General features: G+C 46.4%; 1 protein-coding gene across 4 annotated transcripts in view; it reads left to right on the top strand.

Annotated features, from left to right (window-relative positions):
* Positions 1-23,852, top strand: part of RALGAPB (Ral GTPase activating protein non-catalytic subunit beta) — a 68,614-nt gene extending 44,762 nt beyond the window's left edge. For all 4 annotated transcript variants that reach the window (XM_063349775.1, XM_063349773.1, XM_063349772.1 and 1 more), the window contains 11 exons: positions 1,734-1,840; positions 3,480-3,632; positions 4,273-4,482; positions 5,461-5,619; positions 8,378-8,543; positions 11,680-11,802; positions 12,549-12,685; positions 13,493-13,601; positions 17,185-17,263; positions 17,822-17,970; positions 19,704-23,852. In XM_063349775.1, coding sequence (XP_063205845.1) covers positions 1,734-1,840; positions 3,480-3,632; positions 4,273-4,482; positions 5,461-5,619; positions 8,378-8,543; positions 11,680-11,802; positions 12,549-12,685; positions 13,493-13,601; positions 17,185-17,263; positions 17,822-17,970; positions 19,704-19,897 — 1,586 coding nt within the window. In that variant the 3' untranslated portion in view covers positions 19,898-23,852. The remainder of the gene's footprint in view (positions 1-1,733; positions 1,841-3,479; positions 3,633-4,272; positions 4,483-5,460; positions 5,620-8,377; positions 8,544-11,679; positions 11,803-12,548; positions 12,686-13,492; positions 13,602-17,184; positions 17,264-17,821; positions 17,971-19,703) is intronic.
* The last annotated feature ends 1,798 nt before the right edge of the window (positions 23,853-25,650 follow it).

Here is a 25,650-nt window from a genome sequence, read left to right as displayed (position 1 = left end):
TTTAGGTCTTGTGTTACTAAATGTTTCTGTGGGTGCTTTCAGCTCAAATGTATTTGGCTGCTTAGGAACTCTTACAACTTTCCCGTGTACCATCCTGTCCTATCAATGTAAAGGAGATCTGTCACAGGGTACTGGCTTTCACAGCTGGATCTAACTCGTTTCAGCCTCATATGCTTTGACCAACAAGAATCTATATTAAAAAAAATCTGGTATTAAATTACACGATGCTTTGAACTGAATAACTGATCCCCATGTAAGTCTGCACGAATCATAGTGTTACTAACAGGGTAGATGAAAATTCTCTTAAGTGCTACCTCAGTTTAAGACTCATGTGTGGTAGATCTGCTGCTCTGCCACAGGTGCGTTTTCCTCATCTGTGGGCAGGATGGAGTCTAGATACTAGACTTGAAAACAGAGGTTGCACAGAGCTTCATGAACTGGCTAAGAGGAGTTTCTCTTTCGAGTTGTGGCCCAGAGTGCTCCAACCTCGTTGGGAATCACTAAATAGATGTTGCAGAAAGTGCTGATGCTGGGAGCCATTGCTGCACATCCACCCCCAGTCTGTGTTTGAGCAAGCGTGTTCCTGACTAGAATGGCTTATGAGCACGCGAGAATGGCTGAGCAGTTCGCATCCTTACTCTGCCTCTGCTAAATGTATTACCGAGGAATCCTGTAAAGCTATTAGAATCTCAAATTAGATTGTCTTTTCTTGCTGTGCATAACTTGCTTGCAAATCCCCCTTGAGTTACAAGCTGAATTGCAGTAATGCACAAGTACGGCAGATCACTTCTGAGGCAGATCGCTGCCTCCCCACCGGTTGTGGGGAGCTGGTTTGGTTTGTCTATATGTGTGCTTGTGGAGCTGTGCTGCACCCTCTACTTCCCAGGAAATACTGGGGGCGGAATAGATATCTGCTGGTTACCTGATGGTATCAATTTGTGCTTTACGTGCAAGAAAGATAAATATAAATAATTTTTAAAAGAAAACCTGTAGAGGTATGATGATCCCTCTTCTAAGGTGGTTAATGTCAGTGGCCTTTTAAGTCTCAAAGGAAGACTGAAATCCCTGCAATGTTAAACCCATCATCGTGCGAGTTGAAAGGCGCCTCAGGAACCTGCAGTCTAACCTCCTGCTCTAAACAAGTTCAAGACTGAATTCAAACCAGGACAATGCAACCTGACATTGTCCAAGTAGGTCTTGAAAACTGATGAGGACAACTTCTCTGTGTCCCTGTGCCTTGTGGTGGGTGAAAAATTTTCGGCGATGTGAAGTCAGCATCTTCCCCCGTCTTAGTTTGACCATTATCTCTTGTTCTTCCACTGTTCTTATTGTTGCTATTTGTGTGGGACCTTTACAGAAGGTCATGGAATATCATGGAAACTGTGTCTCCATATGATCATTTGTCTTACCTTAAGCAGGCAGTGGCTGGACAATCTTTTTTCATTTCCTGGAGACAACTTGGAGAGAAACGGTGGTCTGCATGAATTTGGATGACAGCTACTGTTAATGATGAAACTGAGCTGGCAGCTACAAAGTAGACTAGTACTTGCCGGCTGCAGAGAGCAGGATTGCTTGCTTCTCACCGGGAATTGTCTTCAGGGTCAGGGAGGAGTTAACCTTGAAAACAAAACCTCTGTCATCATGCCTGTGTTTCTCTTTGCTTAAATTATTGCACAGTGAACTGTTTTTAATTTATGATGATGTATTATTCTCTTAACCCGTGTGCTTTGCAGATGACTCTTTCCCCTCTGTCACGGTTTTGATCCGTGGGACATCTGGAAGATTTGCATGGGCCCAGCAACTCTGTCTTTTACCAAGAGGAGCTAAAGCAAATCAAAAGGTCTCTATCAAAGCCCATAAAGAAATCTTTAACTTAGAGATGTTCAGCAGAAATTCCACTAATGTGAGACAGCCCCACAGAGCTGGTGATTATACATTAAGGCTGAGCCACGGGGCCTTTAGCTGTAGGTAATGTGACACATCTCTGGTGACTCTTTACGACTTGTGATTAATATTAAATACAGGCTGTGAAAGTGCTGTTGCCTTCTAGACTTGTTTAGGGGGAGGGGATATTCTTTTTTTTAATTTTATTTTTTTTTTTTGTATTCTGAAAGCGTCTTCTGAGCTGATGGGCAATGGACAGTGTATTTAGTGTGTAGGCATGAGTGTCAGGACGTCAGGCAAAGCCCTTGCAGCAGAGGTAGCGAAGTCTGAAGGTGTAGAAAGAGACGCTGCAGAGAGAGCAGCTATTCAAGCTACAAAACCCAATGTTGCAAAGATAGCAGTAAACCTGCTGTGGAAAAAAACCCAAACTATCTAGTTGAACTCTGTAATGGCTCTGGAAGAGGCATAGTGGAGGAGAAATGTCCCAATCTCATTTTACGATAAAATCTCTTACTGCGGTTGTCTAGTGGCACACGTCCTGCTGTTACCGGGATTTCTGTCTGTGAACTTCTCCAAATCTACCAACTCTTCACATGCCCCTCAGTAAAGGAAATAATAATGTAGCTGAAATGGGGGCCTGTCAGTCTCAGCCGTCATGTTCACATGCAGACGAACCTGGTCTCTGCGAAGCAGCCTTTGGGCGGACCCTCGGTGCAATGCCGTGGGAGCTGCGCTGTCACCGAAGCCGAGCCGGTTTGCTGGATAGTGTCAGTCCAAGCGTGCTACCTCCCACACCAAAGGAGAAGTCACGTCCTGGCTGCTGACCTCCTTCCCAGTTTTAAGGGCGCTTTTCCAACTTAAAGGCATTCTATAACTTTAATGTTAACAGTTTTTTCCCTTTTGAAGCATAGTAGGTAGTAAATAAATTTATAAAGCAGCACTCGAGATGTGATTAAAGGTCTTGCTTGCTGGGACCTTATGCGCCTGTGAACTTGCATCTAGGTGTTTTGTTTCTTTCGTCGGTAACTTCCAAGTTTTGAATTACATACGGGTTAGAACATATAGTAGTAATAATGTCAAAATTGCACTGTGATGCACTACGCAAGCCCTTTTGATAGGCGGGCAGTGCCGCTCACTCCTGCCCCACAGCATTGCTGCTCTTCTCGTCAGGGCTCCTCGGCTTGACTTGGGATCGTCGTAGTCAGCAGGGTTAAAATGGAGGCTTCTCAACCAGTTTAGCTTTTGCTTAATACAGTGAGAATGGGCTGAAAATAAGATGTTGCCATGGAAGCTTGCCATTTTTATTGTGATTTGCAACTGCGTAGAGGTTAGATGGTAAGCAGGCTTCGTAGGCTCCAGGAGCGTAGCCACCAAAATGGGCAGAACTGTGTCTCTCTCAAAATGTACAGCTGCATTTTTAATACAATTCTATTAGTTTAAAGTATATACTGAGTGTTTTTTAATAATACCTCTCACTAATGGATGAGTGTACATCTGGTGGTGAGGGAGGAGGGAACGTTTTCCAACTATTGTAATGAAGTATTGTCTAGTGGTAGGATGCTATGAATGTAAAACCTGTCCCCCTTTTTTGTCAGACTTTTGTGCCAGAACCTCGACCAGCTCCTAAAAATGACGTTGGATTGAAATACAGTGTGAAGCACCGCCCTTTTCCTGAAGAAGTGGACAAGATCCCATTTGTGAAAGCTGACTTGAGCATTCCTGATTTGCATGAAATTGTCAATGAGGAAGTAAGTAGCTCTTAGTCTCTGACATAATTTTTTTTTTTCTTGGGTTTTTTGTTCGTGAATCAGACACTGATGTCTTACTGTAAATAGTTACACTCTTTAGCTTGACTGATTTCATATTAATGGAATAATAACCTCTGCAAACTAATGAAATATGTGTGTTTTCTCAGGAAGGAGGCAGTGCCTTGGATGTGTTTTTTGGGAGGCACTGCACAACATGTTTTAGTACAGCTCCTAGTACCCTGCTATTGCCAGAAAGCAATGACTTGAATTTTGTTGCTTTTGAGCAAATGCAAGGGGCTTTTTGAGACCTCCTGGGGGAGGAGGGGGCAACGTGTCTCAAAAATACTTTAAAGTTTCACAGTGCCAAATGTGTTTTAGTTTCTGCTCACTTAAAAGGGAGAAGCTGTAGCTGATACTGGATACATAAATTTGCAGCAGCTCTCCCATGCAAACAGGCTGTTCAGGTGTTCTCTGTGTAATGCTGCAAGGTCTTACTGATAGTGCTTTAGTAAACGTCCTAGCGGTGGAGTTGCAGCTGCTGCTGTACCTGTGACTTAGAGCTTTCCTAAATGATGGAGCTGTTTTCTTAGTGGATCTTGGTGATCTTGGTGGAATCAGCATTTCACGCAATGTTTTTCAGCTCGAAGAGCGACACGAGAAGCTGAGGAATGGCATGTCCCAGCAGATAATTTTCGAGACTTCCATAGATCAGAAAAGTGAAGAGGAGTGGCGGAAGAAGAGCTTTCCTGATCCCATCACGGAGTGTAAGCCTCCACCACCAGCACAGGAGTTCCAGACAGCACGCCTGTTCCTCTCCCACTTCGGGTTTCTCTCCCTAGAGGCATTGAAGGTGACCTGATACTTCTTAGTGTTGTGCAAATGTACCCGTGTGGCCTGGCTTGGCAAAAGAAGAAAACTAAATTTTGTTCGTGGAAGATCTTCTGTGTAATTCCAACTACTGTTAAGCTGTAGTCTAATCAAATAAGGTGATGGATTCCAGTCTTCCAGGATGGAGAGCAGGGGGTCGTGAAAGGCCATCCCTCAAGTTGGCCGTGCTCTGAATAGATGGCTCTATCTTTATTTTTGCAGTGGGTACATAAGCTCTCACGTTCACATGCTCATACTTAAAAATCATCCCCTCAGCTTGAACTAGGTTTTGGGGTGATACTTTAAGAGTCTCTGAAATGTGACTGCCTGGGAAGTTCTGCTCCAGGGATGGTTGTGCTGAAATAGTTGAGCCATACATAAAGACTTGGGAGTACATACGGGCTGTAGAGCTTTCTTTTTGAAGTTGAAATAACAACGGTTTATAGGAACGAACCAAATTCTTAATTTGAAGTTCTGCCTCTTACCTGTGGATCCTCCCTTTTATTTGTTGCATTTCCTTCCAGAAAACCCTCAACAGAAGTAGACGATGGAGCTTTTGCGAAAATTATGTCTAAAAGTACTTGGTACTTTGCGTACTATTGGTATATGAGTTAAATATGAAACTACACATATGTATATAGTTGTGATATTTTGAAAGCATCTACTGCGTTTCTTGTGGTAGCTAGCACTCTTTTTGAGCAAAATGTTATGTTCGTTTCGCTGGCAAAATACCATTTTTATTTAATGAGGAGAGTAGAATGCAACAGATTGTCAAACTGTTATGCTTGCAGTTACTCACAGTAACAGGATTATGTTGCATCAGAAATTTGGGCATGATTTTGCTCTTAGGAGAAAAGGGAAATTGTCTTTTTATATTTTAATGGATTACTACTGAAGCCATAAAGACCTTATCGTTTAGGAAAGGTGGTTTTTTAAGCTGTCGAACTCTGTTTTTGGATAGGAACCTGCTAACAGTCGTCTACCTCCTCACCTGATTGCACTTGACTCTGCTCTTCCTGGGTTTTTTGATGACCTTGGCTACTTGGATTTGCTACCGTCTCGTCCTTTTGATACTGTTTTCATTTTCTACATGAAGGCAGGCCAGAAAACAAGCCAGGAGGTAAGTGAAAGTGTAGAGTGCCAGCTAGCCTATACTGTCTTGTTTCTAGTGATTCTCAAGGGAATAAAGCGTCGCTGCTAATGACGAGAGTGGAGTGTCAGGAACAGGGGTTCTGGGCTCTGTTTATTTACGGTGTGAACTATAACAAGTCCCTGCGTGCTCTCTTCATCTGTAGGTTGAACTACGTTACCCACATTTAGGATTGTTGTAACATCTTTTTTATGTGTATTTTATATATATATAGATTTAATTTTATTATCTATTCTGTCCTTCTTGTCCCTATGTGTAGAGTTCAAAGATTCGTATCAGAAAAGCATTGCGTATTTCTTGGCTGAGCTTGCAGGGAAGGTTGCAGTTTGTTCCAGCAATGTGCAATGTCCAGGTAGTTTGGTTTGATTCTAATGTTGCCACATTAGAGTGAAAACATTAAAGGAGTGAAAAACTTTCTGCAGGTAAAAAGAATTACTGCTTTGTAAGTCATTACGTTATACTATTTACATTCAAATGCGATTAGGTTAATCAGGTTCATTTGTGCAAATCTAAATCGTGACTTCTTTAGACTGTGACCTAGAAACTCGCTAAGGCGGCTTATGGGCTCATTAGAAAAGGTTGTTTCTGTAGTATCTTCTTCTCGTTCCATTCATAATTCTCATAGCGAAGAGTAGAAGTGTAGCTCTCTAACAGGTTGTTGTGCCACTTCCTCATGTCACTGTGAACGTACAGTTGCCAGAACACTGTAGCACTTTCTGCTTCTGTGTGGAGTACACTAATCCTTGAAACCAGGATTGTGCTGTTTGTGAGTTTTCAAGTTGAAGTTCAGAGTAGCCAGTATACAGTCTTTCCGTCTCCAAAGTCAGCTGCGAGACAGGGTACACGAGGTCTGTCGTCCACCCGAGATGTGCTTGTGCTGAGCTAGCAGAATGGGCTTTTCCTGTCTGATGCTTATATGCTCTTATGGATTTAGACAGATGAGATTCCGTAGTCCTGCAGAACTTGCCGGCCTTCACCAATTAGCATAGGTTTTGCCATGTAGGTTTAAGAAAATCTTGTATCTGGGAAATTCTGGACTTATTTAGACACAATATAAAGATGCCACTCCTGCTTCAAGGTTGCCAGACATCTTGCTGTGATTCCTAAGCTTTTCAGGTTGTACAAAGTTGCAGAGGCAGTCAAATGAATAACATACTCATCCCTGTGGATGTTTCGTGTCCTGTTTCGTTTTCAATATTAACAATCGAGAGGGAGACCAAAGCCAAGTTGTGACACGTTCTGCTTGGAGCAGGGCTGGCTGCCTGGTCCTGCTCAGCCATCTCTGTGTGTGTGAGTTCATGCCACTTCGGCTCAGGGCGACATTCGGTTCCGAGAGGTGACCTGCTGTCCTTTCACAAGGAGGGGTGTCAGCTTTGTGTTGTCTGATGCTGCGCAGCATCTTCCCTGCTGGTTATTGCATTAGGCCCAAATATTTTTCCGTGGGGGTAGGCTTTTACAGGTGAGAAGACTCTCATGGCATTTATTTGTACAGGGTAATGAAGCTGCCCACACGCTTTTTGCACTGTTATACTTCACATCATTAAATGTCTTTTGAAAATACCCCCTTGTCCTTGCTTTACTGTAAATTCTCTTTTTGTATGGGCTCAGATATAAAACAATATAGTTGTGTAAAGCCTGAGCTTGCCTGTTTTCTGAAATTGTGTTCTAAACTGCGCTTTTCCCGATTCGTTCTGAAGCATAGCTGTGACTTCGGCGTGCTCAGTAATGAGAATGATAGTAATATTTCAATGCAGTGTGTCTAGTGGCTGCTGAATATTGTGTGAGGCATTAGGATGGGGTGCCAGGACTGTGCGAATATGAGGAGCCTCTTGTCTGGAAGCTTTCCTTCCGGCGCTTGTCCCTGTCCCTGCAGTTTCTGCTCCACTGGTGCCCGTGTCCCAGTGTACTGCCCCCACACAAACCAAAATCAAAGATGCTCCTGCCGCAGAACAAAGTCTCATGTGACCCAGAGAGGATGGAGGCACTGCGTAGCGTTATCTGGTCCACAAATCCCAGTGGTTCTGGTAGACCAAATCACAAATCATCCCTGTCTCCCTGTGTGCTGTTTGGTGGAGGTCTCACCTTTCACTTGGTCACAGTGGGAGAAAAATTGCCTTTGGATGTGGAAACATCCCAGATCTTTATAAAAGGAGGATTAAGGTTTACAGTGAATAGTACAGTGTGACATTTGATTAAAGAGCATGCTCAATCCTGCTGAAAACTGTTTTGCAAAATCTGTTTCATAATTTAACGGTGAGGCCTGCCCTCTAAATCGCTGTATGTCACATACAGGTGAGTAGTGATAAAATACCTTTCTCCTAAAATTTCACCTGAGTTCAGTAGTGAAAATTGTCCAGAAAATTCTTATGTTACATTTGGTGCTAACGCAGATTCTGTGCTGAGCAGTTCTGGGTCTTATCCCTGGGGAGGGGATAAATCTCGACGTTGCCATTTCTAGCAGTTTGATTAACTATTTTACAGGTTTTGGCAATGATAGCAGAAAGACAAGTTGATGGGCTGGGACATTGCTAAGCAGGATGGGAGGATACTGGGCAGCAGGGAGTAGTGTCTATATAGAAAGTCTGGAGTTCCAGGCTTGCTGAATAGCTATATTTGGTCAAAACCATGTTAGTGACATAATTTTAGTTAAAAAAAAAAAAAAGTGGGAAGGGAGAGAGCTGCTTCCTGGAGTCTCCTGTACCTACCACGGTGCTGCTGGTTGTTTCAGATCCTGAAGAACATGGAGTCTTCCAGTATTGTTCAGCCACACTTCCTGGAGTTCTTGTTGTCTCTTGGCTGGTCTGTTGACGTGGGGAAGCACCCTGGGTGGACTGGCCATGTCTCAACAAGCTGGCCGATCAATAGCTGCAGTGATGAAGAGGGATCTGAACAAGGTAAGACACAGTAAATGGTGTAATGTTAAATCAGGCTCCTTTAGAAGACAATTATTTTAAAATTTGTTACTCTTGGATACTTATCTGAGCACTTTCATATTTTCTTGCATAAATGCTGATGTTTACTAGAAAGGAATGTGTAAATAATTAGATTAAGCTTCAAGTCAAAGTGAGCAAAACTAATGTCTGTATGTTGTTGGGAGGAAGTAGCCTCGGCAAGAATTACCTCTGTGCTGTATTTTTAGCAGACTTGACAAGTCTTTAATGTATTATCCAAAACCAGTATTCAGGTGAAATCAGATACAGATTGTGCTGCGTATTGGCAAATAGGCTTGAAATACCGTGCAATTTTTAGTGTTCTGCGAGTAGATTAAAATGGGATGTTCACTAATAAGTTAGCCTTGTAATCATGCTTGGTAGGAAGTAATGAAAACAAGCTGCTGTTTGTAGGTCACGGGGGTTGGAGCCCACACACAGCTCGTCTGTCCTGCTTAATTCACTCTGCTTTTTTCCAGTCGAGCAGCTCCTCCTCTGGGCTCGTCATGTACCACCCTCTCCCCATTCTGTCAACCAAAATGATCCTCAGGATAGTGAATTGCTATCCCAGGGTGGCAAACTGAAGGTCGGGTTAGTTTCTACCTTGAACAACTTAATCAGATTACTTGGCATTCTGGTAGCGTCTGGGTTGTTTTCAGTGTGGTTCGTGGTCGCTGCTCCAAGGGCCAGACCTTTTCTTGGTGATTTTTCAGAGCCGCAGCCTTCTGCTGTGGGCGACACAAAGGCATTGAACGTGCTGGTCCAGCTTGTTCCACACCTTTGATCTGGCATTTGCGTCAGGCGCAACACCATTGCCGCTGCGGTTGCTTAAGCAGCGCTCTTGCTCCGCTTCCCTTTCACTGCCTTAGAAACGCTCTTCACCTGTAACTGCGGCCAACTGGAGGCATCTCTATTCATTTGTAGAATAAAACTGCAAATGCTAGAAGGCTTGAAATATTTGGGAGAGGCTGAGAGACCAGAGGCATGGCTTTCTCTGAACAAGTCAGGAGAGGTTACAAAATGGGCAGGTCTTGGTTTGATTTTCCTTTGGGGACAGTGAGACTGTGCTTTTCTCAGAGGCAGAGCCCTCTCCCTTCCCTTTGCGGCTGGCTTTGTCAGTACGGCTGTGCGGAACGCAGTGCCCTGAATTAGTGAGGTAACCTGTTTTGCTGTAGGCTTTTTAGCTAGGATTTTTTTCAGCCATTTGCATTAGATCGCAGACCACCAAGTAGTTGGATGAATTCAACAAATTGGGGAAAGAAGGAACAGAGAAAGCATTCCAGGATGGGATGGAGGGAGGGCAGGCTACTTCTAATCTAGTTCTGCTGCTGGAAAAATCCCTAAGTTGAGTTGTGCCTTTAGCAAGCAGTGGCTAAAAACCTGAAGCAGTAGATTTAAAGTAGACTTGGATCAAGTCAGAAAGATTGATTACTTTGTTTTCTCCTCCAGTCTTTGCTGTGACTAAAGCTATTTATTTTGTTAAATATACTTGCTCTTTGTGAATGGCTCCGATAATGAAAAACCCATTAGGAGTCTCGCATCCTGGCCTGTATCAGGAATAGCGGCCATCAGGAATGGGGTGGTGATCGTCCTGCTGTACGGGGCACTGGTGAGGCCCCACCTTAAATACGTGTCCAGTTTTGGGCCCCTCACCACAAGAAAGACCTTGAGGTGCTGGAGTGTGTCCAGAGAAGGGCAACGGAGCTGGTGAGGGGTCTGGAGCACAAGTCTTGTGAGGAGCGGCTGAGGGGGCTGGGGGTGTTCAGCCTGGAGACACGGAGGCTGAGGGGAGACCTTGCTGCTCTCTACAGCTCCCTGAAAGGAGGGGGTAGAGAGGCGGGGGTCGGCCTCTTGTCCCAGGTAACAGGCAATGGGACAAGAGGAAACGGCCTCAAGTTGCACCAGGGGAGGTTTAGACTGGATATTAGGAAAAATTTCTTCACAGAAAGGGTTGTCAAGCATTGGAACAGGCTGCCCAGGGAAGTGGTTGAGGCACCAACCCTGGAGGTGTTTAAAAGAGGTGTAGATGTGGCGCTGAAGGATATGGTTTAGTGGTGGACTTGGCGATATTAGGTTAATGTTGGACTTAAAGGTCTTTTCCAACCAATCCAAAGTGGTTCTAGAATAGCTTCCAGTGAGATGTGATTAAAATAAATTCACAGGCACATGCGCATTTTGTTTCCCTGCACACCCCTAAAAGCAAAGAAGTTCTTAAACAATTGGACTTGGGTTGTGGTGCTGCTCCCTGAGAGCTGTGGACTGGAGATGCAGGAACACTTCCCTGATGGTGAAGCATGGCTCGGAGGCTCCTGTGTGCCTCTGGCCACCTCTCTGTCACCATGCTGATTTTCACTGCTCCGTTGGCTTTGCTGAGCCAGCCATCCCAGGAACCCTTCTGTAAACTGGATCCGAGAAACAATTCAGCTTAAAGTCCTTGCTAGTCTTTCCAGAGGCCGTATGGGGAAGGAAAAAGCGGGGGTTGGTTGTAATTTACTTACAGCCAACTTACCACCAAAGAATTGTTTTCTCTCTGTACCGTGAAGGCCTGACGTACTGGCCGGCTGTGATGAGGGGATAAATGGGGGTTGAGAACGAGGAGCTTTCTTGCATTGGGTTGGTTCAAGAGAGCCTTTTTCTGACTCTCCTTGGCAGAAGAAAAGACAGAGGAGAGTCTGTAGAAACTGGCTTGAATTGTAGAATAGTATCAGGCTGAAGTTATAAATGTTAGAATCCTTTGGAAATTTAATGACTAACTGAATGATGTCAGTGAGAGGGAACGGCTAGGAATAGCTGCTGGATGAATTCTTGTGTCTGATGTGCTTGCTAGACAGCTCGGTCTGAGGGAATTAGGGTAACGCAGCACAACGGAAATATGTTCAAAATGAATCTTCTCCCAACCCAAAACGCCATTTCCTTCAAGATAACGAAAAAGTTTATTTGAGGATGGTTGTTGGCCTTGAGATTTGACTGTGAAATCATCACATTTTAAAGTGGGAGTTGCATTGTTTCTTCTCATTGTATTTGAAAGCCTTCTCCTGAGGCAGTGTATAAAGAGGTAGAGCTTTCTTTTGTCTCAAGTTTCCTTTTATGTCCATTTCAGATGACCTAATTATTTCAGAAGATGTTGGGGCAAGTATCTTCAATGGGCAGAAGAAGGTGCTGTATTATGCGGATGCCCTGACAGAAATAGCTTTTGTTGTCCCGTCACCAGTGGAGTCCCTAAGTAAGATCACTTTGTACGCGCTGTTTACAAAAACAACAGTTTTGGTTAGAGAGCTTTTTCCGCAGCAGAACCTAAATAAGCTACCTAGTAGTGCGTCTAACGAGATCCTTGTCAGAAAGCTACTGATGTTTAAACTACAACATCCTAATCGTTAGACTCCTTCCTGAGGTGCTGTTTGTTCTGCGCCCCTTTCCCTCAGTGTAAGCCTCAATATATGTGAAGGCTTGCCCAGAAGTATTGCTGTTACCTCGGGGGTGTTGGGTTCAGCATATGGTTCACCGTCAACTGGGGATACTTTTTTATTTTTTCCCCTCTCCCGTCTTGATGACATGCTCCTGCAGCACGTGGAGGAGCATGTGCACAACTGCTGTGTGGGTGAGCAACAGCTTTCATGACATCCTTTGCACACTAAAACCACTGTGCAAAAGTTCCCTGGAGTAAATGGGCCGGGGGGAAACAATAGCCATTGGAAGGAGGAGAGTGTATTCCATAGGAAATGGATGGGACACTTCTAAATCCATAGGGAGTGCTTTAATTGCAATCTGTTTCTGGAATAACTAGCAATTGTCCACTGCTGAATCCTCTTCCTGCTTTTGAACGCTGTGTGGACTTGACTGTAAACCTATGTATGCTTAGTTTCAAAAACCTTACAGCTTTTTTTAGTTTCGAAACCTTACGTATGGTCACAGCTTAAGTTTTTTGGCAGAAGAAAAGACAAAACCCACCTTTCTTCTTCTGGCTTACAGCTGATTCGCTGGAGAGCAATGTCTCTGACCAAGAAAACGACTCCAACATGGATCTGCTGCCAGGAATATTGAAGCAGCAGTCTCTGACACTTGAACTTTTCCCCAATCATACAGACAATCTCAATCCCTCCCAGCGGGTAAGGCAAAACTTGCATTTAAAAATGGCATTCTTCTCTCTTTTCTACTTTTCTTTCCCAAGAAGCACACTGGCAATACTACAGCATTTTTTAATGGTATATGATTTAGTTTCATAGCATTTGGAGCTACTCGTTTGTAGCCATTAATCTTTAACATCTGCTTTGGTCCTGCCAGAATTTGCCCCCACAGTAGGAGATCGCAGGATTACATTAAATATCAAACCTAAACATGCTAATTAGTAATACTCTGCATACTGAAGTCTTGAAACGCATGCAGGAAAAAGTATATGCAGTATTCACAACGTAATTCAGACTTGAATCCAAGCTTGGAAGTTTAGGATGGATAGACATGAACACTTTTCCTACCTGCCCAGTTTAAAATAGTATGTGTCAGTTGTGTCTGAAGTATCAGATGTGAAGTTGCTTTTGTGTGGTAGCAAAGCAGAAAACCATGAACTGCTGTGAGTTAGCAAAGGATTTACAACTGTAAAGTGAATTCTTGTATAGAATTCACTTCCAAGTGTATATTTAGTTACTGATTTAAGACCTTGGAGAACATTAAGAAAAACTTGAACCAGCTTTTTAAGATTGAGTATGTTAATTTATGTTGAAAATAAATATTGTGGAGACCCAGATTACTGTTTCTCAGTGGGTAGTTCCACTGCTGTTGCCCCATCTCGATGGTTGGCAGAAGTTGTACCTGTCTGAGATCTGAAAGACTAAGGAGCAACTGTGGCAATGCTTGTTGGATGCATTACTGGACTCAAGGTGTTTACAAATGCTACTCTTCCCTTGTGTTCAAAACAGCTCAGTCCTACTTCCAGATCCAAGAGGGTGCCTCAGGGCCGGACCATTCCACCGATGGGACCTGAAACCAAAGTGTATGTGGTCTGGGTGGAACGTTATGATGATATAGGTGCGTAGAATTTCTTCTTGTTCACTAAAGTAACAACAGGGCAGGAACCAGAGGAAAAACTCATTCCATTCCTCTACAAAATGCTAAATCTTTGTTAATGTCTGTAGTAGACACTTTTAAGATTCTAAATCAGTTCTTTGGTATTTGAGAGGTGGTCCGTGGGGTGTACGTGAATCAGTGGCATGTAGGTCTGGAGATTATTTTAGCTCTGACAGTACGTGTGAAAAAATTACTTCTGACACCTGCTTCTTCTATGCTTAAGGGATCATCATCCTTCTTGGTTTGATGGTACCTTTGAAACTTTCTGTTGTGTTCTGTCTTGCGTGAGGGCTCGTTTATTCTGTGCTCAGGGTGCCTGTTCCATGCTATGTGGTCCAGCTTCCTTTCTGTACCTTTGTTCAGGCAGGGTCTTGTCCCTCATGCAACTTAACGTTTCTTAGTTTGACGTTTCCTCTCTGACTCTGGGTACTGGCTGACCTGGGAGAGACCCAGCTTTGCCCATCCTGTTACAGCTATGGCGTAGACAGCGGTGGGCAGCTGGCTACGAGGCTTGAGGAGTCCTTTGTCCCCAAGAGCTGCTTCTGTGCTGGTTCTAAGCCATGACCTGGCTTTAGCAGTAGGCGAGAGCCTCTCCGTACCGGCCTGGCCCATCAGAGTCTGTAACACTGGCCAGTAATCGATAGTTTATTCTGTCTTTAATTTCTAATCCCGGTTCCCCATCTGGCGGTAAGGGTGGACCTTAATGAAGCCCTTAGCTCCTCCCAGGGGAAAGCAACCAAGAGAATGGGAGCCATCAAGAGGAAACTTCCTGTAAACTGTAGGTGTAAAGTCCCAAGAAGACCACCTTGTCCACAGCATATTCCTCAGAGCTTTACTTGGGATCAGGAGGCAGACATCGAGTTCTGCAGCATCATTTCCTAATTCAGACACTGGCCCAGAGGGTGTTCCCTTAGCTTCAGGAGTCACCGAGCTGCTTCGGTTCCCAAACTGGTGTTCCTGACCCACTTCTTGGGTGGCAGCTAAAGCCAGCTCGCTGCAGATGCAGCAACGGTGCTACACATGCATGTTTCTGCTTGGCTGCTTTTCATCAGCTGTAGGAATCTCCTAAGGCCCTGGGCCTGAAGATGAAGAAATGACTTTGTGAGCCTCAGTAAGTGTGGCAGTTGGATTTGGTGGGAGGGAGCTCTTAAAAGTGGCTCCTAGCCCAGAGGCTTTGCCTTATGCTCCTTATGTCCTTACATAAGGCTTTTGCCTTACCTTTCTGGTACATCTTTGAATCTGCACAGTGGTAAAACTGTCACTTTGTAGTCTAGGCTGTCGCCCCTGTGCCACCTGCCTGCCCTCCTCCTTGCTCCGTCTCAAAGTACTTCCGTAGCCCTCCATGCTCTCCCTCTGCTAGCTCCAGGTTTTGTGTACATCCCAGCTCATCAGATGGCAAGAGGTGTTTTCAGGCACTGTTCTATCTGAACTGGACTTTTTTGAATCACTCTTAGCATCTCTCTCAGTTCCTACCCCTGAACGAGGTAATGGGAAGTGCCACATCCCCTTCCCTTTTGCAGAAGGCAAAAGCAGGGGCTATGACAATGAAAAACTGCCCACTGTAGGAGAAGGCCAGGTTCGAGACCATCTGAGGAACCCGAAGGTGCCTAAGTCCATGGGACCTGATGAAATCCATCCCTGGGTCCCGAGGGAACTGGTGGATGAAGTTGCTAAGCTGCTTTCCATTATATTTGAAAAGTCCTGGGAGTCTGATGAAGTTCCTGCTGACTGGAAAAGGGGAAACATAACCCCCATTTTGAGAAAGGGAGAAAAGGAAGACCCGGGGAACTACAGACCGGTCGGTCTCACCTCTGTGCCTGGCAAGATCATGGAGCAGATCCTCCTGGAATCTCTGCTAAGGCACATGGAAAACAAGGAGGTGACTGGCGACAGCCAACATGGCTTCACCAAAGGCAAATCGTGCCTGACAAATTTGGTGGCTTTCTACGATGTTGCCACAGCATTGGTAGATAAGGGGAGAGCAACCGACATCATCTACCTGGACTTATGCAAAGCGTTTGATGCTGTCCGGCACGACATCCTGGTCTCTAAATTGGACGGGCATGGATTTGATGGATGGGTCACTCAGTGGATAAGGAACTGGCTAGATGGCTAGAGGGAAGGGATGCCATCCAGAGGGACCTGGCCAGGCTTGAGAGGTGGGCCTGTGTGAACCTCATGAAGTTCAACCAGGCCAAGTGCAAGGTCCTGCACCTGGGTCATGGCCATTCCAGGTACAAATACAGGTTGGGTGGAGAATGGCTTGAGAGCAGCCCTGAGGAGAAGGACTTGGAGTTGCTGGTGGACGAGAAGCTCAACATGAGCCGTCAATGTGCGCTGACAGCCCAGAAGGCCAACCACATCCTGGGCTGCATCCCCAGCAGCGTGGCCAGCAGGGCGAGGGAGGGGATTCTGCCCCTCTGCTCTGCTCTCGTGAGACCCCACCTGGAGTATTGTGTGCAGCTCTGGAGTCCTCAGCACAAGAAGGACATGGACCTGTTGGAAGGGGGCCAGCGGAGGGCCATGGAGATGGTCCGAGGGCTGGAGCCCCTCTGCTGTGAGGACAGGCTGAGAGAGTTGGGGGGGTTCAGCCTGGAGAAGAGAAGGCTCCGGGGAGACATTAGAGCCCCTTCCAGTCCCTAAAGGGGCTCCAGGAAAGATGGGGAGGGACTCTTGATCAAGGAGGGGAGCCATAGGGTGCGGGGGAGCAGTTTCAAACTGAAGGACGGTAGATTTAGATGAGATACCAGGAAGAAGTTCTTTGCTGTGAGGGTGGTGAGCCCCTGGCCCAGGTTGCCCAGAGAAGCTGTGGCTGCCCCATCCCTGGAGGGGTTCAAGGCCAGGTTGGAGGGGGCTTGGAGCCACCTGGGCTGGTGGGAGGTGTCCCTGCCCAGGGCAGGGGGGTGGAACTAGATGATTTTTAAGGTCCCTTCTAACTGGAACCATTCTATAATTCTCAGAGATCCGATTTCTTACTTCCTCCTGCAACTTCATTATCCAGTCACTTGTTGCCAAGTGCATGGCAGCAGAGTTGTAGGTTATGGTGAGGACCTGCATAGCTTGGGTTTGAGGAATGATACCATATTTGTTGGAGCAGGGCTCAAGGGAACTGTAGATGCGAGCGATGCTACTGTTTGAAATTCCCAGCGCTGTTCTTGAGGCAGATTGCTTGTGGACAGGTGACGATGCTGTTGGGTAATACTTTGAAAGCTCTTTTTGCGATTGGAGTACTTCACCTCCTTCCTGCTTTCGCTGTTCCTCTAGAGATTTTGACCTTTGGGATTGAGAGAATTGAGGGTCTGGGACACGCGTTACCCAGTCCGTTGAGTGCAGGGTGGCTGAGGTGTGTCTGTGTGCTCTGTGAATGCTTAAGCTTAAAAACAAAGACTTTGCATCACTGAGCAGAGCAAGAACATCCATGGTATAAATGCTTGAGGACTGCATGGTTTCGACTGATGATAAATAATCTTTCTTTGTACAAAAACAAAACAACCCCCAAAACCTGGGGCAGGTAAACTTTATTCAGTGCATCCTCTTCTTACAGAAAACTTCCCCCTCCCTGATCTGGTGTCTGAGACGAGCACTGGTGTGGAAACTACAGCCAATAGTAGTGCTTCCCTAAGGTAAGACTGCTCTTATTTTCGTTATTTGTTTTGATTCTTGTGGACAACAGTTTAGGCCGCGCTTCAGAAGAAGTCATGGTGAGATTATTTGCATTCTTAACTTTCACAGGCAACCCCGGAAACTCAAGGCAGTCACGTTAAAAAAGATAGATGAGTTTCCTCGGTGGATTCATTTTTTTTGTTGCAAAAATGAAAGTGCTTTTCATATCACTGCACTTTAAACATAAATTAAGGAACAGAAAATGTGTAGTTTTTATCTTGAGTCTGTGTTTTAGCCTCCCTCCTGATTTACTCCCTTGTGAGGTGGTTAATGCTGCGTGTGTGTCGCGAGGCTTAAAGCCCTGTCAGCAGGACTCAAATTCTGTGGTGGCAGATCGTAGAAAAAGTAGGTTGATGTAACCCTTCTGAAGTCTGGAGGATACACACGGGAGTCCTGCTGGTTTAGCCACAAGACTTTTTTTTAACATTCTTTTAATCTTAAAGTGGTCAGTTTTCATCTATGGATTAATTGAAACAGTGCTATAAAACTGATTTAACAGTTGTGGTTTTTCCCTTAAGATCTGCCATTCCTGAGAAGGAAGTTCCTGTGATCTTCATCCATCCTTTGAACACTGGCTTATTCAGGATAAAACTACAAGGAGCAACTGGGAAATTCAATATGGTTATCCCATTGGTGGACGGAATGATAGTCAGTAGGAGAGCTCTTGGTAAGCTAAAGGTTTTTTAGGAACACTCATCTTTTGATATTATTTTTTTTATTTAATACTAATAATATATCTGCAGAATACGGGGTCCGGAATCTTTAATTGGAAAAAGTATTGGGCATGACGGAACAAAGTGCCTTTTGCAGCAGCAGTGGCAGCAGGAACAGCAGAGGGAGCAGGTGGTCAGCACTTGGCTGACAGCAGAGCGGGGCTCCACTGCGACTGTAGCGGGAGAGGAGCGAAGGGTTGGAGCTAGTAATGGTGGAAGGAAAAGGTAAACGCCTGTTGTTTAGATAAGAGAGATCAGAAATGCGACCCTAACGTTTGGCGCTGAGAGCCAAGGTGCTGGTGCTCGTCGACTGCCAGCGGGTACTGCTGAATTTTTGGACTGTGCTGGTATGCTGTGTTTGTTCCTTCTGTTTTAGAAGCCAGATAGCAATTAAAATCCACAGCAATTAGGATTTTCTAATGTGTTCAGTAAAAATACTTAACCTACTATGCAGGCATGTGTTAACAGGGGTGCGCGTGTGCTGTCTGCTGCCTTCTGTGTTCCTAGCTGCGTTAGTGGATCTGTCTCGGTATCTGTGCTACTATCGCTTCAGCAACTGGAAATCTCGCTCCAATGAGAGCAATTCACAAGACAGCGAAATGAGTAAACAAACATTAGGATACTTGTACGGAACCGTAAAACCAGTGTTGTGGGGTCTGCTGGGGGTGACTTTCGGGTTCTGTTTTTTGCATGCCTTGCGTTAATTCAGTGATGTGGAAATAGAAGCCAAACCGGACCTTTAACTAACGTTTGTGAATTCGGCTGATGACAATGGCTTGTGCTGAGAAGGAATCAGGTGTGTTTTCCTGGAGTCGGGCTGTTTTTTCAGCTGCGTTGGGACTATTAATATAGTGAAATTTGCCTCCTCTCTTAAGTTCAGCAGATGTGGTTTGTCTGCAATCAGGAATCAAGTCCTTTAAATAAGGAAGATGCTGTTTCAGCCTGTGGGAAAGCGCTTGTGTAACAGCAAGGGGGTTAACGGACACTTACTTCATTAGAAGCATATGAATTTAATTTCAGAATAAAATAGGATAAAGTCCGCTGCCAGCTTTCTCCTCCCTGCCATATACAGTAGTATGAGTGAGGGAGGTAACAACCGCGGCAAAGCAGCGAGGGGAACAGAAACCTGTTCCCAGCCACAACCCATCAAGTCTTTCCTGCTCCCCTCTTCCAAGCAGAAGGTTCTACAATTCCTACTGGGGAAAAAAAAGTACTGGTGGGTCCTTTTTTCATCCTGAAGGCATTACCTGGCGTGGCCTCGGGGCCCACCTGAGCTCTGCGTGTCCTCGTGTGCCGTGGCCAGGGGCTGTAGCGCTGTGACTCCTGCATTGGCTGCCCTGGGTTCTTTCCCCTTGTGGTCCTGAAGGTGCCTTCGCAGACAGTTGCTTGGCTCTGGCAAAGCAGAGGAATCTTCCTCCTCCTCCAGCCAGTTTAGAGTACCGCTGACTTAGCCACTTCCTTATTGCTTTTTCACAGTAAAATGTCCTTACGGGCCTGGGGACCATGGTTATGTGTTATCCCTTATATGGTTCCGTTACTGAATGAGAAAAGTTCTTGCTTGGTGGTGCTGAGCGTCTCCCCTGGATTTCTAGATGGGACAGAACCCCAAATTGTCGTTAGCTGTGAAGCCAGCAAAGGGCCGCGGACCCGAATTTGTTTAAACTTGATTCAAATGTTTCTTTTTCAGGTTTCTTAGTGAGGCAGACGGTAATAAATATTTGTCGGAGAAAGAGGCTGGAAAGTGATTCATACAACCCCCCCCACGTCCGCCGAAAACAGAAAATTGCAGACATTGTCAATAAATACCGGAACAGGCAGCTGGAGCCAGAATTTTATACCTCGCTTTTCCAGGAGGTTGGGCTCAAGAACTGCAACCCCTAGGTCATTATCCTTCCAGGACAATTAGATCAGAGCTTGGTGGCTACAGTAATGAAAACAGTTAAACAACAACAACAAATTTCCTCAGCCCTCTGGAATTCAGGAAATCATATTCTAGCACAAGTCAGCAGATACCATGTGGGAGGAATGAGAAATGAATCCAAAACGCTGCAGTTGGGATATTGACTTAATTCACCTACCCTCAAAAGGTTACTTAATTCCAGTCTTCCTGGATGCTAGCAACGCAATCTCTTCACCCAGTCATCTATTCCAGGCTAATTAGGAGCCGTGTCTCGTTCTGTGAGAGGAAAACAATCCAAACAAAGTCATCTCTGCATATAAGGATGGGGAAAAAAAAGTACAAACGAACCTGCCTTCAGACATCTCGCTACGCCCACGTGTTACAGGAGAAGGGAGCAGGGTCTCTGCTTTGAGGAGAGTCTGTTTCAGAGCATTAACTGTCCCTGCAAGAACCTAAAAGATGCTTCCAGCCCCCCTTCAGAGCTCGACAGAAGATCCTTCCGCTTGTAACCAATTTGTGTACCAAAGGCAAGAGGAGGAAGATTGCTTGGAAACATCAGGTCATGAAATTCATAGCCGAGATGCTCTATTTTACAGCTCCCTCCGCGCCTGGGGGTGGGTCCATCTACGTACGAGATCTCTCTCATGCTGACGACAAACTACACCTGCAGTTACCTGACTTTCCAACAGAAGCTGTTACTAGATAAGAGCTCTTGGTTATATAAAAACAAGGTTATGACTCTCAGGTCTGTTGCAAAATGTCACATTTAATTTTAGTAGCTTGATTATTTTTTTTTTAATATATTTTTTATGCAGTTACTTAATTTATTTTGAAGTGTCTGTATCACCTACTCAACTGTTTCCATAAAAAGCGTAAACATCACTTGCTTTCCTTCCATTGGATTGAAATCTGAGATTCTGGGGCTGCCTCCTGCCCAATATTTATAGCATAAGCAGTTTTTGCAGCTTCTACGACACTTTGCAGAAGCTCCTGTTAAACGGACTAAAACAACTCAAAAAGAAAATTCAAGAATTCTTCTTTTTCCCCATTACCTTGCCATTCCATGAAAGCCCCTTTGGAGTTATAACTTCAGATTGGTTTGAACCCACTGTGCTTTCTCACGCTCGGCAGCGGCGGCGCCCGCTCACCTAGGTCAGAAGTTTTCATTTTCAGACTGGGGATCTCACATGTTCGGGCCTCGAAGGGCGCGCTGGGAGAAGATGTTTACAACTGCAAATTTAATATTTGGAATATAAAAGCTGCAGCGGGCGCTGGCAGCCTCGGGAGCACTTTCAGGCTCCCAGCGCAATCTTGACTTGTGTTGCAGTAATGAATCATCGCTGGCGCTCCCGGGTAGAGGCAGTTTGCGGTCGCTGGCGGCAGCGCGGGTCCTTTTCCTTCCAATGAGCAGGTAACGCGAGAGTATGAGGCGAGCAGGAATTTGGGGAGCTCCTCACGTTATTCCAAAAGTGGTTTTATTAGCTTTTTAATATGCATTGCAGTAATACCTTGCAGTCATTTAATTTTGGTATCTCAGAGTTACCTTTTGCAACAGCTCTGACCTGGAACAGTCTTAACCGTTTCATTTCAGCTTGCCAAGGACATACCCTGCTCCTGTCTTTTCATGTGGCTTTTCACAAAGAGTTAAACAGGCCCCTAAAAATACACGTGCAAGGACTTTCAGGATGTCGGCCAAAGGGGTGTCAGGGGACACGTGCTTGTTGCAGGGGGCAAGCACACGAGCCTTTCAACTCGGGAGCTCCGGGTTTTGATCCAGGTGAATCACAAACGGAAAAATGAAACCACACAAAGAAAAGGACTGCAGAAGTAGGCATGGCGGCTGGCCCACGCTTGTGTGGTGCCCAGGTCGCAAATGGCGGGAGGAGCTACAAGGCAGCGCTTGGGTGTGTTGGCAAAGCTGGGAAGGGAAGCTCGGACAGCTTCATTCCTCTGCCAAACTCTTGCCAGAATCAATTTAACGCACGGACACTAAATTTACCCACATTTTGGAGCTAACTAATGGCCAAACGCACTTTAGTCCACCGATTTAAAAGGCATGACCAGTGCATGTGTAACAAATGAACATACTGAGCAATCAAACGTCTGCACATCTTCAATAACGTAACAACAACACCCGCGCACCGCAGCTGTGTATGTTAGATGCAAAGCCATTGGCTCATGTAGCGATGAGCTGCAAAAGATACTTCTTTCAGACATTGGGGTACGGTCAGTGATGTCAAGGTGCGTGCACTTGGGGGAAACCCTGGATATTTTCCACATAGTCCAAGATAACCAAATGGACTGCCTGGAAATTTACTTTTTAAAAAGGCCTGTGCTTGGCTGAAGAATGGCCTTGGGTCCGTTCCCTTGTTCGTCTAAAACACGGGTACGGCACCGCCTTGGGCAGTTAACAACCGTGAAAGCAATGCAACTTCTCAGAAGTCTTGAAAGAAGGTAACTTTTGCGCGCATTGGTGCCGCCGGTCCCACCGCCGGGGCAGTGGGCATTTGTATCCTGCTTAATTAGATTTGTGACACCAGCTGGTTAACGTTACGCACTAGTGGTATGACCTGGCCGTAAGCATAGGGGTTTGCTATCTGGAAAGGTGAATCTTCAAGAGCGTTGCAATTTAGTATTAAAAAAAAAAAAAAAAGTCGCAATTACAGAAACGTGTTGTCGTCCCCCATCCCCCTTGGTTTGGATGCTGGTCGCAGCAGCGAGTGCCCCTGGCAGACCGGTGCCGCTGGAGGGTGTCTGCAAGGAGTGTCCCTCCTTCCCCTGCGCGCGGAGAGGTCTCTGACTTCGTAAGAAAACGTAAAACACCCGTTTGGGAAGGGAATCCTTGTCTTGGCGAAGTCAGTGGCCAAGCTCCAATGGCTTCAGCTCGTCCAGGGTACAGCCTTGAGCTGGTTTCCCCAGAAGGGTTAGGGCAAGCGATACTTGTTTCAGTTGTGATTGCAGAACACGTTAGTCAAGAATCCAGATTCTTTTTTTCATCCCAAACTGCTGTATTGAGTTTTCAACTTGTTGACCACTTGCTTCGTGCACAGCGAGCCCTTGGTGGACGCCGCGGGCGCCGTAGCGCTGCAAACGTGGCGTGGTAACTAAACCGAGACTTTCTCTTTTCATAAGACCTTTCTGTTTGGGTTCATTATTCCGCTTTAAATGATGGCGTCCTTTCAACAGTGCGGAAAGAGGGGGGACCATTGTCACCTTGTTAAACACAGTGTTGAAATTTCAGAGATTTTAGTACCTTAATAAAGACTCTTTTAAAGAAAAGCATTTTTCTTGAAGGTACTTTTAAAAAAAGGCATTACAACCCCACAGCAAACAGATGGGAAGGACGGTGCCTGTGGACAGGGAGGTGGCTCTGTGGAGAGCAGCGTCTGCAGGAGGCCGTGGGGAAGAGCCGCCCCTCGCTGCTGGGCCGGCGCTGCCCGCTCCAGAGGTGACCGCGTTTCTTTCCTGCGAGGTTCTGCGTGCCCAGAAAGACAAGAGAACGAAATCTCAGTCTAACACAAATTTGATGTGGTTTAATGATTGTGTAATTGAGTGATGTCTTTGAAGGCAAACACAGACCTTTTTCCACATGGATTTTTAGCAGGAGCAATGAGAAATGAGAATGCCAGGTACCATGTGCTTCAAATCATATACGATTTGTATGAATTTCTGTATGTTGCCAAGACATGATCTTTTTGTTCTTACTGTATTTTTCTGTAAATATTCCTGGCGCTAAGTTGTAAAGTAAAGGCAGAATGTAAATACGAAGATGTGAACTATGTTCCCTTGTCTCTAGTACTTTATCTCTTATTTGTTTAGGGAAGGCACACAAAGGCTTGTTTGTATTTATGCCAATTCTTTGTCCAGGAGAAACACATCAAATATTGAATGTAACACAATTAGTCCAATAAATTTTAAAGATTCTTATCTAGTAACTTTGCAGTTGTCCATTTTTAATATCTTTTTCCAGTGCCTTTGGTTGAAACTATCGGCCGATAGAGATGTTTCCCAGAGGAACAGCAGACGGATGTAGTGAAATTGCGCACGCTGTGTCACGCAGCGGCTGTCGTAGCTCCACCAGCTTACGTTTAAGGAAATCACGTCGCATCTCGACAGTGTGGGGAACGAAAACTCGGAAACGCAGCTGTTAAAGGGAGACCCGGTGCTCCTGCAATGCAGATGTTCTCCGGAGGCTCGGGCGCGGGCGCGTGGCTCTGCTGACACCCTGGGGCAGCCGCTGCCGTGGGGCCTGTGGCTGAAATGCAGCGCGGAGTCCCACCGGCATTGGAGACGGCTCTTACCGCGGTGTGAATCGAGGATAAAGAATTTAACTTCTCTCTGTTGTGTGGATTAGGCGCAGAGCTGGGCAGCAGCCCAGGAGGGTCCCGTCTCCCAAAAGGCCACGCACGCGGCCGGCGCTGGGGAGTGAGGAGAGAGCTCCAGGAGAGCCGCGGCGGAGGTGGGGTTCGCCAGTGCCCCGCCAGTCCCTGAGCAGTGAGCCAAACCACCCTCTGACCAACTCCAAGCTCCCAGGGAGGTGACAGGCTCTTGCTGCGGGTTCCCTGGGTGTCAGCTGCGGCGTTTCGTTGGCAGGGCTGTCCGTGTGTCCCGGTGCTCTGCTGCGCCGGCACCAGGGCAGTTACCCGCTCTCTCCCCCGTGCTGTCCCGGGCACCTCACCTTCACAGCAGCTCTTACCGTGAGGCCAGATGCTGCCTTCTGGACGTCAGCCTTTTGTCCCACACGTCGACTTACCTGAGGGCTGCAACAAAAACGCTGAACTGACCGTTCCAGAAGCCTCAACCAGGCCAACGTGAATGCTGGTTTTCCTGCCGGCTCCCTTTTCCGTAGCTTCAGCGGGGGCTGCCCGCCTGAGCTCCTCCCCGCCTTGCTGCCAGGGAAGGGCAGGGCAGGTCCCACACCAACCTCTGAATAATCACAGGAACGGGTGATAATTTTTCTCTGCAGTCCCAAAACACGGGGCCAGCGGCAGAGGGGGCTTTGCGGGGTTGAGTTTGGAGGCCCGATGCTTTCTCCTTCCCTACAAAGGAGGCGAAAGGCAGGTGGCAGAGTGGTCCATCCCTCTCCAGGGGCTGGGAACCCTGGGCTGTCCTTGCCACGCGTCCTGCCCACGGCTGGGGGCTTCTCACTCCCTACAGCCTTCTTCCTGTCACTTTCCCAGTGGCTTTTCCCCAATTTTCATTTTGCAGAGCGCAGTTTCTGGCCGTGCTTCAGCCGCGCGGGGGGGCTGCTCTTCAGCTCGCATCTGCTTCTCCCCAGAAATCCTTTCCTTGGCGGTGGTTCTCATAACACAGGTTTTTCAGCCCAAAGTGGACAAGCTCTTTGTCCCTGCGTAAATGAACTAGCCCTTGGCTGCGCTGAGGTGAAGGTAGTCTGGTGGCAGGTCACCAGAACTGGCCAAAATCCTTCCTGCCACGTGCTGCCCCTGCGGTGCCTTGGACTCCACCAGCACTTCTCCCCCCGAGCCACTGCCAGGCCCCCTCTTTTTTTCCTCCAGTTTATTGATAAATTTGCTGGTAGCCTTGGGCTGGGCATGGGCTGCGTCGCCCCACCCTGGGCCGTGCTGGCAAGCACGGGGATGCCAGTGGCTTCGGAGCCTGACCCTGAGCTACAGCAGCCTCCGGACCCTCCCGCGGGGAGCTGCAGGTCTGCCAGGGCACCGGCCCCAGCGCTGCTGGTGGGAGCGGGATGGCACCCCCCCGGTTCCTCGGCCCC

This window comes from Chroicocephalus ridibundus, chromosome 12 (assembly GCF_963924245.1).
Source record: "Chroicocephalus ridibundus chromosome 12, bChrRid1.1, whole genome shotgun sequence".
In the NCBI taxonomy this organism is placed as follows: Eukaryota; Metazoa; Chordata; class Aves; order Charadriiformes; family Laridae; genus Chroicocephalus; species Chroicocephalus ridibundus.
Note: the sequence above shows the minus strand (reverse complement) of the source record. Positions and strands in the feature narration are given on the sequence as shown.